The sequence below is a fragment of the Lycorma delicatula genome, chromosome 7 (genome assembly GCF_047948215.1).
Source record: "Lycorma delicatula isolate Av1 chromosome 7, ASM4794821v1, whole genome shotgun sequence".
NCBI classification, from domain to species: domain Eukaryota; kingdom Metazoa; phylum Arthropoda; class Insecta; order Hemiptera; family Fulgoridae; genus Lycorma; species Lycorma delicatula.
In genome coordinates this window covers 106,765,163-106,780,548 of record NC_134461.1, presented here as the reverse complement: position 1 = coordinate 106,780,548, position 15,386 = coordinate 106,765,163, and the positions used below count along the sequence as shown (strand labels likewise).

The window sequence follows — 15,386 nt, the reverse complement described above, 5'->3', positions numbered from 1 at the left end:
TAAATATATTTTGTGTTTTATCGTATTAAATGCAGTCGGAAATATTTATTTGTGATGATAATCTTGTTACGGAATCGGAATTTATTTCTTGGATCGATTACGGGAAAGGTATTTTTTTTTAGTTATAATTTATTTTTTTATCAACATCACACTTTAGTTTTAATGTTCGAAAAAATTTATGCGTAAAACGACATTCGTGACCGAAACGGTTTGTTATCCCACGGAAATATGGTAGTCGTTATTAAAGTGTAATATTTATTAATTACATTATTATTCATTGAAAAGGTGTAATTGTTCTTTATGTTAGAACATTTTAGTGTTTATTACGTGTATCTTTTGTACCGTAGAATGTGACTTAAAATAAACAACTGTTTTTTTTTTTTTTTTATAAAATGTCGATGATGTAATTAAATAATTTTTGAATTTTGTTCGAGTAAAAAAACTTTTTTATTTAAGATTGAACTCGTTCTGTCTACTGTCACGCTCTTGTATTAAATCTTTTGTATTATAATTGTTTTATCCTGTGTTCTTCATGATTGTTAATATTTGTTTCTAGGAAAAAATTTCTCTTTCCACTTGTCAAAATTATAGAAAATAATCGTTAAAATAGCTTTTTTTTCAATTTTTATTATATTTTGAACAATTTATTAATTGTTAAATCTTTTTGTGTAAATCCTGCATAAAAAAAAAAACACAAGTAGATCTCAAGTTATGAGGAATGCCCTTTACATTCACTATGATAAAGATATTTAATTTGATTTAGTTTGTTTTATGAAATCTTTTTCTAAAATACTACTTGCCGAGCGAATGTAAAAAAAAAAAAGTTTTTCGTGGAAGAAAATAAAAGTCCTCCGTTTTGAAAGTAAAAATAAATGTTGGTTCCCTATTTTACAAGTTTTTGTAAAATATTATTTTTAGGGCTTTTTCTTGATGTTCCATTTTTCTGAGGTCTACTTGTGTAAATAACAAAATTGTTTTCTCAAAGTGGCGTTTTGAAAACTATAATTCGGCAATATGTTTAATAATAATATACAGGAAATCGACATACTCACAGGTGTATTCCGTTCATCAAAATAATGAAAAAGTTCACATAAACATAGGGGTCTTGAAACGTCTCATTAGCGAGTTATGGCTAGCGAAAGATTTTGCCTGGAATTCAGCTCCCAGTGAAATGAGATCGTACTGAAATTTTTAGGACGTTAATTGAGGTGCGAAATTAATATTTTCCTATGGTTTTTGTCCTGAAAACTTGAATAAAATAGGTCTTAGAACTGTATCTCCAGCAGTTTTCATGATATCCGTAGTAAAACTGAAATATTTGTCGTCTGAAAACCGTTTTTTTAGGTATTCAGTAAATAACTTTGTTAGATGACTAATAAATGCGTAAAATTTATTAATAAATGTTAAATTTACTTTTAAAAATAGTGAAAAAATTAATTTAATTAATTATTCTGGAAGTTTTTCCAATCTATTCGTTTGTTTGTCTCGGTTGATGATAAAAAAAATCCAGTATACTGTAATATTTAGTCAACTAAATACTTAATATAAAACGGTTTTAAAATATTCTACAAAAACAGGATTTCAAGAATACTATATTAATTGAAATTCTTTGTTGAAAACCTAAAGTTGGTAACACTGTTCTTTTCAGAAACAAAATTAGAATCGAAGTTATTGTATAGTATAGCTGTTCAACGATTAGCTTATCATTTATCATAATAAGACTGTTATCTGTGATTTTTGTAGTGTACGTGCGCTTTTTATGATTTGTATGACTGTATAAAGTATTCGTGCTTTTTTTAAAATAGTGAGATGCCCTTCAAATTTCCAAATTAAGAATATGCAGATATTTTACGGTTTTACTAATGGAAATAGCAGGGGTACAAAAAGGTGAACATCCAGTCATTTGAAAATCCGAATGCAGTTGAAGAGTCAAACCTTCAAACACGATTTTCGATAAATTTATGATGTGGTATAATCGGGGACCAGCTAATCCGACCATTTAGTTTTCAAAATCGCCTTTCTGGTGTTACAAAAAAGGATGTTTTACAAAATCAATTGCTAGATCTGCTAGAAGATGTACCTGTTGGAAAAAGGCAGCAAATGTTATTCCAACTTGACGGTGCAGCTCCTCATTATTCACAAGACGTTTTACAGCGTTTAAACTTAAGTTTCCCGGACAGATGGATCGGTCGTGGTGAATCAATTAATTGGCCTCCTACGTCTTCCGATTTAAACCACTTGGACTATTACCTTTAGGGTCATTTAAAGGAACTTGTTCACGTAGAAAAAGTTATTCCAAAGACGAATTATAGAACCGAATTTTAAACGCTTTTGAACATTTTAAACGCTTAAGGTAACACCTTGCTACTATTAATTAGAAAAGCTTTCGTTGATGTTATACGTCGCACTAGATTTTGTATAACTATCAGAGAACATTTTGAACAGTATCCGTAAGGTATGAAGATTAAATTAAAAATAATAAAACAGAATTAAACAAATTACACCTACGCGTAAGTCGTTTCATTTTTTTTTTTGTTCTGTTTCTTCAGTAAAATTTTTTATTTGATTTTTATTGGACTTATTTACATCGTTATTTTTAAAATTCTTTACAAGTTTTGTTAATAAATTTTAAGCGTTTATTAGTTATTTAATAAAGTTATTGTACTGGAGACCTAAATAACGGTTTTCAGACAACAAACTTTTCAGTTTACTTCGGGTATCATGAAAACAACTGGAGATACAGTTCTGAAACACATTTTATTCTATTTTTCAGATTAAAACCATTAATTTCAGTACGATCTCATTTCACCGGGAGAGCTGAATTTCGGGCGAAATCTTTCGCTAGCCGTAACTCTTTAACGAAGCTTTTCCAGGTGTATGTTTATATGAACTTTTTTCATTATTTTGATGAGAAGAATACACCTGTGAAGTATGTCGGGTTTCCTCGTATTACACTCTGTATAAATTTGTAAAATATCTTTGGATTTCAATTTTTATTACTTTAATGCATCCTGAACGGATTATGCACATAATCCGTTCAGGATAGAACATAATCCGTATTTTTCAAGATAGATAAAGCCTTCTTCGTATTGAAAAAGAAAGATTTTTTTATAAGTAGTAAAACTAAGAATCGAAGTTAATTTACATCCATTCATTCAACTTACTTTAATCAAATCAATAGTTGTTGCGGCTGTAAAACAGATTGACAGAATTTAGAATAATTTCCTATTTATTTATAATTTTGTTTTACAAAATCGTAATCGAATTACAAACTTCTTTTTATTCAAATATGGGAAGGCGTTAAAAACAAATGAAATTGCTTCTAATCTCTGCAGTAGAGATATTCACCATATTATTATATTAGCCAGCAGTGAAGAGAGTAGAAATATTTTTTTTTAGTGCGCTTATTACTATCGTAGTGCGCTTTTACGTGTGGATATTAATTTGATTTTTTGTGCGCCTACTTAAGAAGTTTGTAAGCAAGTTCTTTTTGGTATTTTTGGAACAAAACCGGTCAAAAAAGTTTTCTAATGTCTTGCCAGTCATGTTTGTGTCGCCTCTGAGTTTCTTAACATTATTCCTGATTATGCCCAGGAAAAGCACGCGTATCTGTTATCACAATGTTCGATTCAAATGTTGTTCCTATAGATTATAGATAAGATTATAAGTTCGGGGCCCATTGGCAGCCGCGCCCCTCCTTTTTTTTAACGATTGTACCTTTTCTCTTAATCCATGGATTTTCAGACCAAGACGTGTTCTTAATTAAAATCCGGAAACCGATGGTGTGGTCGAAGCTTTCGCAATAATTCTGAATTTAAAAATCGATATGGGACTTTAATGACATTTCGTATTCACATGAAATCTCTATAATTAGTGTATTCTTTTTCTGGTCGATCAGGTTACAAAATCTGTGTTATATCAGAAGTGTTCTGTATAAAATAATTTTATCTGATAATCGTATATCTGGACTTGAAAATAATCGATTGTGATACTTAATTGAATATTGATAACGGTATATTTATTTACATCATATCACATATATCGCTAATTATTGCGCTCTGTACGTATTCATTACGTATAAAAACTTTTCAAATTAAATTTAAAAATTTCCGAATATGATTTTCATAAATCTCTTTATACAAATTTAATTTTAATTTTTTCTTTATCTGAACGGTTTAAATGTCAATGGAATCTTTATCGCGAAAAAAGTTAAATTCGGTATCCCATAAAGTTTACCGATATTTTAGACTGTAATTTCCCGATGTAATAACCTCACAGATTACAGTTGTCTTTCTCTCTCTTTCTGGATGGATCTGCTAAATTATATAAGTGTAATTTACTCAGTGTATAGTATTACACAAGAAATAACTATTTTCGTGAACGTCGATTATTCCACTTTATCAGAAATTTTTAATTAGATCGTTTTACGTACGAGTATATCTAGGCTTCCAGAATTAAATCTAACGGGTAACTCTTCTCTCACAAGTAGTTTCACCTCGATATTTTAACGGTTCGGAAAGTTTTCGAGAACATTATGAAGAAACAATCGGCGGTCAAATAGAAAACTTTCTTTTTTATGAAGTGTGTTAAACCGTTACAACCATTAATCATTATTGCAAAGTAACGAATGATTATTATCTTAGTTATAAATAAAAATCAACCTTACCTTGAGGATTAATCCTCAGATACTTTCAGTCATTCGACCACCTTCAGGAGAGAATTTTTCTAATTTAAAACATTTAATAAAAATGTGTAAAATAAAAATTATAAAACATTGAAGTCTTAGCAACTGATCGTCACTGTATAAAATCAATTACGTCCGTTACGTAAGAATGTCTCTATGAATAGCAATGGTTCTAGGGAGATAATCCTCTTTTCAATCTTATCCTTTAGGTAACTTGATAATTATGGATTATTTGTTTAAATGAAATCTCCTCAAATTTGCTTTGTTCATTGATTAATTTATCGTTATAATAATATATATGAAATTTTTCAAGAATGCTTGTTTTATAAAAATCATTAGAAAAATGTAATAGTTTAATAATCGTCAGGGTTGTAATTATTTTTATTTTGTATTATGTGTTTTAGCATAATTGGAATATATAAATAGGCTTTCTTTATACTATTAATGTTCTCTGATGGAAAAAGAAGGGTTAAAAGAACGATATATTCTAGAAGGCGTCTTCAGATTTTAAACTATATCTTCCTTGTCTATCTAAGATATTTATATATTTAGAGTTTATTATTTCAGTAGGATCGTTGTTTATAAAACTATTATTTTATTGTTAGTGGTGTTAGATTATAAGTTTTATATATTTTGTTAAGTATCTATAAAACGGGTTGAATTATATTTTTACGTAAGATTTTCCTGAATCATTATTTAGTAGTTTTATGTTCTCTTTTATACATACTTTATTTTTGATTTTAAAATATAGTTTCTTAATCGGTTCTTTATTGTAGCCATTTTTTATAATATTTAATTCAGTGTTTAGTTTTAAATTGTTATGTTTGAGATATTTAATGGCTCTACAAATCAAAGAATTAAAAGTCGCCATTTTTTCATTCCTTGGATGAGATGAATTAGCATGTATTGTAGTGTTATGATGAGTTGGTTTTCTATATTTGTCGATTTCTAGACTATTATTATTATTAAAAGTTTTTTCAATAGTCATGTCTAAATAATTAATACTGTTAACATTTAGCGAGTTAATTTTATTAAAGATTATACTTGTCATCAATATTTCCGTTAAAAATAATTATGTTGGTTATGAATTATGTTAATGTGTATCTTTTAATAAAAGGATTTGATGATCGTTGAGAATGCTCGGCAACAGTGAATTTTCGAACTCATTCGTATAAATATCTCCCGCAATAGCCGAAAGGGGTGAACCCGTAACAAGTCCTTTTTCTTGTCGGTAATATTTATTGTCAAATGTAAAATAGTTGCGTTTGAAGCATCATCTAAGCGATTCTATTATTTCATCTATCCATTAATTTTGTAAATTTAATTTAGATAAGCGGTTATTTATAATATTTATAGTTTCGTTTGTATTAATATCGGTATACATATCCTTTATATCCAGGTTATGAGTCTAGTTGAATTGTTTATTCTAATTTTATTAATAATGTCTATTAAGTCATAACCGTTTTTTAGATTTTATTTGTTATATTCAATTTGATATTTTCCTTCGATGTACTAGATAAATATTATTGTCTTAGGTGATGTAGGTTAATTAATAAAATTTATAAGTGGACGTATTGGAAAACCATCTTTATGAATCTTGAGTAAGGGTTTAAATATTGGGGCACGAGTATTATTAAAATCGAATTTTTGTTTTTTATAAGCATCCTTGAATACATATTTACGTTTCCTAATTTTAGAAGATAAGTCTTTTTATTTTCGAAGTGTGATACTTTATTTCTTTAAAATTATTATTATTTATAAATTGATTAGCTTTTTCCATATATACGTTGTTATAAATGATAACAGGAGTATTTTTATCAAATTTTATTATGAAAGCATTGTCATTTTTTTAGTTTAATTTTTATACTTTCATAAGTATTAAAATTATTGTTATTGTATTTGTGTTTATTTACGGAATGTTTATTACTTTTAATATGATCTATAATGTGAACAAATTGGTTTCTAAGTTTATTTTATCATCCTTATTGTAGACTTTGAAGATATTATTTTAGATATCTATTATAGTTTGTTTGACGATTTTATTTTTGTTTGTAATAGGTAGATTAAATTTGTATGCATTTTTTATATTAAGTTCCTCTTCGTTAAATTTAATCTTCGTTGTATTAACAACGTTATCTCCGAAATTATGTATTTGATTAAATGTATTGTGCGATTATTTATTGTTAGTTCTTATCTGCTTATTTATAAATTTATAAAAAAATTTTTTTCATTATGTTATTAATATTGATTTCGGTAATTCGTATACTAGATCCGCCTGTAAAATGTGTAATTTAGTATAAAATTGTGTCTTTATATATAAATATTAATTTCATAATTTAACCGAAGTAAATTGGCTTTTATTTTTTGTAATTTGGGCTGCTTGGGTTTGATATTTAATGTTAACGTTAATATATTTAGGTGTTTAATTGTGAACCCACCGGGTTGGTTAAGTAGTGAAAGCGTCTTCCCAAATCGGCTGATTTAGAAGTCGAGCGTTCCAGCGTTCGTCCTAGTAAAGGCAGTTACTTATACGGATTTGAATACTAGATCGTGAATACCGATTTTCTTTGTCGGTTGGGTTTCAATTAACCACACATCTCAGGAATGGTCGACTCGAGATAGGATGATCATCCTCATTCATCTTCTGAAGTAATACCTGAACGGTAATTCCCAGAGGCCAAACAGGAAAAAGAAAGGTGTTTAATTATGTTTTAAACAATTTTTAATATATTTTATATTTGCAATAGTTTTATGTAATTTTAATTTTAAATTGAAAAAAATTATTGCCATTTTGTTTTGGTCATATTTTAAGTTAAATTTTTCAAACGTGGTACCTTTGGTATATACCATGTTTGAAAAATGTAGGTTATTATCTTATTGCCTAGCGCTGTACAGCGAATTTATTAATATTTAAATAGTTGCTGTAAACAGGCAATAATTGTGAAGTCAAATTGACATTAACTGTCATTGTAGACTAATGAAATGCGGTCCGTTTACCAGCCGTCAGTAACATTAGTGATACTGGAGCGTTGAATGACACCCTTTAATAATGATTCGGGTTAGATGCACTGCTGATGCGTGCATAGTACCCTGACGGCCGACCCTGTTTGAATCAACAATTTTTTTTTAGTCACGTGGGTTGTAGTTTCGTAAGATCTGAGTTCATAACGGGTCGTCGCGCCCGTATATATATATTAATTATATATATAATAATATTATATTAATATATATATTAATAATATATGCTATCGGGTCGTTAATGTCAGTTCTCGTCTCCCGATGAGTCCGACTTTTATATACGTTAAAATGGACGTTTAATATTTAGTAACGTCATTTCTGTTAATCAGACATGTGTTCGGTGATTAATTAAAAAAATTTATTTGGTTTGATAATATTGTTGAAAATTTTGTACGTGTTTTTAATTACGTATGATAAAAATAGTTACACTGGGGAACAAAAAATAATTTTTTTTTGTCTCTGGAAGAAATATGTGATTTTTTTAGTACTTTTACTCCTGAATTCAAATATGATCGGTTTTTCCTCATCACACAAGGTTTCCGAGAGACAGGCGTTTATAATTTCAAACATTTTAATACTTCTGCATTCTTAATTACACAATATTCAAACATTTGACTCACCTAGAAAGTAAGAAATGAAATTTTCTGCTATATTTCGCCTGTGGAGCATCCCTCCACAGGCGATCGGCCTGCATATTACTATTCCATTTGCCTACATGTATTTTTTCCATAGCTGAAATCTCCTGATGAAAGTGTTCCCCGTGCTCATCGCCCATTGCGCCAAAATTTTCCGGGAAGAAAAAAGAAAAAAACGTTTTAAAATATTTTTAAAAAATAAATTAAAAAAACTGTGGGTAATTGAGAAATTTCGAATACGTATTTGAAAACAGGATAAAAACTACATTAAGTACACCTATTGTACTCGTGAGACAAAAATCATGTTGACCAGTATTATTAATTGTTTTTAGTGCAATAATAAAGTCCTTAAAGCAAAATCTTTTATTTTAAATTATGACACCTTAATTTCTTATCCAGCTGTCTTGTAATATTATACCGTTTCTCATGTTTTTTTTACTTGGAGGTTGAGGTCTGTTTAGTATAATTTTGAAGTTTATTATTTTCCTTATTCCTTAAGAAATTTAGTAACATACTACGTAATATAAATTCTTTTCTTATATCTGCCTAATAATGATGACTATTATTTTCATATTCCGTACATTCTAGGATTAGCGTTGTGTTACTTAAGGTATCGACATCGTCGCATGTTTATTTTACGATAACGCAACGTTGAAGAGATTTCAACAAAACTTAGCACGTTTAATAATTTCTCCTTGAACTTTTATTTCCAAATTGTCCTGGGTTGTGGTCTCCAACGTATTTGAAAATAACTGGAACTTCACCAAACCTGGATTTTGAAAGTATTTCTATTTCCATTTATTTTACAACTAAAACATTAGTAAATTGTTTTAAAATGCTCTTCTACAATGACAGAATTTTTTTTTTTTTTTTTTTTTTTACGGCCGTTTTATAAATCAATCTTTTCAATTCAAGTAGTGGTAAATTATGCCATATCCAGGGTATCCGATGTATATTTTTTCGGTTTATCTACAAATCTACTATCTAACAAATTTAAGAGTGAACACGATTTTTTTAATCTCAAGGACATGTCCTTGCTTGTTGGACCACTGCGTACTGAAATACATAATTCTGCTTTTATTTTAAATTATATTTCATTTTAAATGTCATTGAACGGAAATAGTAGATAAATAAATAACAAACAAGCCTATTAAAAATTACAGAGCATGCATACAAATATTTTCCGTAAATTTATCGTGCCGACTCATCGGGGAATTTTGATCGATTGATATATTTATGGCAATCGTGGGCAGTTTACAGAGCTCTTTTTATTTTCAGATTATTTATTTATTTTTTTTTAATATGTGAAATTTTTGTTATTAACTTGTTATATTTTGTGTTTGTGTACAGGTCAGCAGAACATTCCGATGCCACCCAGGCCCTCAAGTAGTCAATCGGATGGCGGCAGTAACACCGGCCCCACCCGCATCTCACACTCGCCCATTGCCGGCCAAGGTCAGCCAAATATTGATTTCTTTATAGAAGTAAAAAGGAGTCCCCATTATTTTCATTCTGATAGATTGTTTATCGAATCAGTCAGTTCAGTATTTGATTTCGATACAATTTTTTAGGTACAATAGACCATTTTTTTGACATAGTTAAGGTACAACGGAAATTTTTTTATTGTTTTACCCCAAGTTTTAATTGTATCTTGACAGAATTTACTGCTAGAAGAATTTAAAACAAAATGTATTTATGCAAGCGATTATTTATACCTCGTTTGGCAATTTTATGATAGCTTTTACAGTTTGAATATATCTTTTCAAATTGATTTTTAACATTAAATTTACCAGTTTAAAACATCTTTTTTCTTAATATAACTAAACATTAATTTTGGAGATTATTAATGTTCTTCCAAGTATAACAAAATTTTTCCTACTGATAATTTATTAACAATAAATTAATTTTATTCGTACTAGTATATTCTATTTTTCATTTGATTTAGATATGTAAATCCATTAAAGATATTTTAAAACATTAATAAGTAGACAGAATTATAAATAATCAGAAAAATTTCATTAATTGTTTTCAGTCATAAATTTTCTCTAATAATTAAAAATCTCTAGTTCTTAGGAGTCACTTGCTATGTTAAAAAGTTCTGGAGTATTTATAAAAATGTATTATTCATGATAAATATAGCTTATTGGATATTATTGTTTAGAAAAGGAGTAAAAAATATAAATATTTTTATAAAATTTTCCCTCACCTTATTTTGTTTTAAAAAATGAGTGAACTTTTTTTAAAGTTTGAAATGAAATAAAAACTTTTTTCTATTAAAAATAATTTTTCATTTTTGAAAAGTTTTGTTTTTATAAATAAAAAAAATTTTGTGTGTGCATCTTTATTATCATCGGTTATCAAAATCTCTTAATTCCAAATGATGTCCCTTATGTGTTTTCATTTAATTTGTCAACGTTAAAAATATAATGTATACTTAATAAAAACAATCTATAACTAAAAAAGATATTAAAAATCACTAGCAACTAACAAAGTGCAGAGTGAACATCTTCTCTCAGCTTACGATTATAAATAAAGGGAAAATAAAAGGAAATTTTATAAAATAAAACCACATTTCATAATATTTGTGTAAATTGAAGTGTTTATTTAAATATTGTGTTATGTGTTGCGGGTGTTTGTTGACTTTTTACATGGTGTACCTATTTGCATATTTTTCATACATGTGTATAAAAATGGATGTGGTTAATTTGAATTTTTATTTACTGTTGTAAGAATATATATATATATGACTAAACTGAACTATAAATTATATGTATATGAACCATATATATTATAAAAAGGCACATTTTATAAAACATACAAGTTTTGTAATTAATATCTTGCTTATGAATATATGATCATCTCTATTTTACATTCAGTTACCTGTTTTTATCCTTTCTATAAATGAATTATAACCCCATACAACAGATGTAATGTACTTAGTTTCCCGTGTTAGAAATTTTTTGCACTTTATATTTAAATTTTCCACATTAATCATTTTATAAATAATAAAAAAAATATATATAATAAAAGCTTTATGTGCTCTTCATATATTTACTCTATTCATTTATTCACTGGTGTGTGAAATGTCAGCAGCTTTTTTCTACCATGAGATACTTAACTTATGAATAACACATTATTTATTGAAAACATGAAGGGTGTAATAAATACATAAGAAAAAACAAATAATTATTTTATAAGTTTAAACTAATGTAACTGGAAGTAATTTAACCGAGCGGTAATTTCATAAATAAATAATTATTGGCTTAGTCGGTCATAAACATCAGTCATTAATACATTTATATATTTTGTAGGTGAAATTTAGTACCGTGTTGTAATTTATGATGGGATTAATTTTATGTAAACTATGAAGTTATTAATCTACCGAATTAGAAATATAAATATATTAAAAATTATCATTTTATTATAAAATACTTAAAAAAAAGTTTTTAATTTAAACTAGATAATTGTAAATTATGGTCTAGGTATGTAAAACATAGAAGTAAAAGAATGAGTGTGACTGAGCAGATTAAATTAAAAGTTTTTAATTTAAACTAGATAATTGTAAATTATGGTCTAGGTATGTAAAACATAGAAGTAAAAGAATGAGTGTGACTGAGCAGCTTGTAACATGTTTGGAACAGCAAAAAGTCAGCGACTTTATTTTACAAGTACTGTCCTGAGCGCATGAAAATACATGCTGTCCTTGCTATTGTGGAAACAGTGAGTTATAGCAGTACTAGTGTGCTGTTAAAAAAGCCAATAACATCTACTAGCTTTTAGTCTTCAAGTACATCCCAAGATTATTGGTTGTTACATGTCTGGTAAATAAATAAATAAAAATAAATTTTACCTAATAAATATATTAAAACTTAATTTATTGTAACCGGTTTGATTTTTTATAAATAGAATACTTACCACACCGTCTAGTGTACAAATGCAATATTGTTAAAAGTCCAATTTTTTTTATAAATTATATTAATCATAATCTCTATATATTGATTTATAATGATATGTTGTTTGTTACAGGAGTATATCAACAACAGCTAGCACCTCCATCTCATATGCACAATTACAAAATGGGGGGTCCTGGCCCTGGTCCGGGGCCAGGACCTGGAATGGTGCCCCAGCAAATGCCTCCCTCACCTTATTCAAACCCTGCCCAACAGCAGTACCCTCAACAAGGTAAACCATTCTTTTAAATTTTGTGTTATATATTTTTTTCATATATCATAAAGTGGTAGATTTTTTCCTTTTTCTTTTAGTAGAATGTAGATCCTTTACATATACAGAATATCACAACTTTATGGTTGTTGGCGGTCGCCTGACATGAGTCACAAATTTTTAAGTGACATATTTTTAAGAATAAGATATCACACCAGACTCACTTAAGATTCAGGAGTGAAGCTGGATTTCCTTTTGATTTCTATATAAAACAAAATATGTAGTTAGTTGTATATTGATGAGTCAAGCCTGTAAAGTGAAAGTTATTATCAGTTCTACAAGTTACACGTAGTTTATTATAAGGAATGGGTCTTTACTATCAGAGAAAGGAGCTCTAGAATGTTGCCCTGGTTGTTTTAATTGTCACAGCTATAAAAAAAATATATTGGAAAACGATAATTATAAAATGAAAAATTTTTTTTTATATACCTGTGTGTTTTGAAACAATGCATTTTATTTTTATTGCTTCAATGTAGGTTTCTTGCATAAGATTGGATTTTAGCTTATGATTGTTATCCACATTTGAAGGATTAATATGAAGAAGGGAATTGCTTCAAACCTTAATTTAAAATTTTTTATTGATGTTTATGTATGTAAATGTGAAATAATTGCGTAATGATTCTGGCAGCCAAAATACATGGAAAATATTAATTTGTTTTTGTTTCATATTAAGAGGATAAATAGTAATAGATATAAAAGGTTTTATGCTGAGTTTAATTTCTCAAAAATAAGTGGGAAAAGTGGTTAAAAAATGGATGTTGTTTATGAACAGTAATTAATAAAAATTAAATAAAGTAGTTTTAGTTGCCAGTTCTTGATGATTAATATTGAGGAAAAAAATCTTTTTTCTTATTTAAAAGTTCAAGCATCACTGGATTAGCTTCATTTGGAATTATGCATAATGAGATTTCTTTTAACTGAAATTTTTGATGATGTCCTGAATGGTAAATTCAGGACATCTCAAATGTCCTGTTATAAAAGGGCCCAGTTAGTTTGGAAACTGATAAAACTTATTTCAACATATTTTATGTTGAATTTGGTACAAAAATTATGCTTGAACTATGTTTAATATTATGCTTGAAATATGTTTTTTATATGTAAAAAAAAAGAAGAAAGAATTGATTTCAGGTCTTTGAAATATTTTCACTCCTTAGACAAATAAAAGCTACTTAAATTATTTAAAATTATATTATAATTATAAATTATTTATAATATTTTTATTATAATTTTATAATAATTATTTATAATTATTTATATTTTTTAATGCAGTAAATAAATCCTTTTAAAAATAAAATTTTTCCAAATAAATTTTTAATAGATTGCACTAAATCATCCAAATTTTTCACTTTCAACCGACTATGTATGAAGAAAACATAAGTGAGTAGTAGAACAATGGTAATAGAATAAACGTGTACTCAACTCATACCTACTCAATTGACCATATCTCAATTGTTTATTCTTCAAAGAAGTTGTACTTATATAAATATCAAACCTGGTATTATAGTTTAAAAATTGACACAATTGTTAAATTTGTTTTCAATGGAAAACAGATTTTGGTAGAAAAAGCTTTTGTGTGTGTGTATTGTATGAGCATTTTACGCATGAATTGGTTTTAAAAAATTTTCTGTCTAATGAAGATGTTATAATTTTGCTTAAAGTTAAAACAAAACATTTAATTCCATATATATTTATTATTTTTACAGGGAATTACAGTCCAAGGCCGCAGGGTCAAATGCAGTATGGACCTAACCAAAGTTATGGGGCGCAAAACCCCCAGGCTAATAATATGCCTGGGGGCCCTGGATCCCAATACCCAACTAGGCCGCTACTCAATCATGTGCCTCATTCACAATTTGGGGGATACCAGGTATGTTGTAATGATTATTTATTATGATTTTTTGCTGTTTTAAGAACATATGTTCCTAACTTTATAAGCATAAAAACGTATTCCACCACTGAAAATTGTTAGCGAGTGTCTTTTTTAAGCATGATTAATTTTGAACTTGTCATTAGTACTCAACCGATGTTTTATTTTATTTTCTAGTAAAATCTTGTCTAGGAATTAAAGTATAATTTCTTATTTTGTTTCATCAGAATTACTATACATTTGTGGAACATCGGTTGTATATAAGCAATAAAGTCATACAAAAAGGGCTCTTAATTTATGTAGCAATTATATATTTAACCATCTAAGCAAAGAAAACCCACGTTACAGCAAGAATATTCTATGTCATATGAGAACTGATAAATTTCACTAATTAAGTAAGCTTAGCTAAGAGTTGTGAAGAAACATGCTATTCATATGAAGAAATTATGACTTGCTACTATCTCCAAATTTACTAACTAATTTACAGTTTTTCAAACATTTTTTTAAAGTTTAAAAAAATACTACATCAGTTTGAAAGAGTTCTAGTGAATTCATTTATTGAATGTTCTGCTATGCACTCTTAATTCCAAAAACATCAACAATCCAGTCCACTTGTGTAAGTTGATTTTTTTTTTTTTTAAAAGTGACTCAATTTTTGTAGTTTCATTTAACATCTTTCTCCTTGTTTTATTATTTTCATTTGACATGGAAAATTATAGTATTATTCTTTACTCACTGCTTGGTCCTTTTGCAGGCAATGAATGTCAAAATATCTTGCTTATAAAAAAAAGAATTATGACTAGTGTTTCTTGCTAACTTCCAGATTTAAATTTCTCCAGTTATGAATGAAAGTACAGAGCATTATTGTAAAGATTTTTTCATTTGTGTTCCTTGGATCATAGTGGTGAAACAATCTTTCATGAAAACTGATTAGCCATTACAAAAAATTGCCATTTAGGTT

At 27.9% G+C, this 15,386-nt stretch overlaps 1 protein-coding gene across 5 annotated transcripts in view; it reads left to right on the top strand.

Annotated features, from left to right (window-relative positions):
* osa (trithorax group protein osa) overlaps positions 1 to 15,386 on the top strand; it is a 532,978-nt gene that overhangs the window by 456,397 nt on the left and 61,195 nt on the right. For all 5 annotated transcript variants that reach the window (XM_075370466.1, XM_075370470.1, XM_075370468.1 and 2 more), the window contains 3 exons: positions 9,688 to 9,792; positions 12,364 to 12,519; positions 14,262 to 14,425. In XM_075370466.1, the coding sequence (XP_075226581.1) occupies positions 9,688 to 9,792; positions 12,364 to 12,519; positions 14,262 to 14,425 (425 nt within the window). The remainder of the gene's footprint in view (positions 1 to 9,687; positions 9,793 to 12,363; positions 12,520 to 14,261; positions 14,426 to 15,386) is intronic.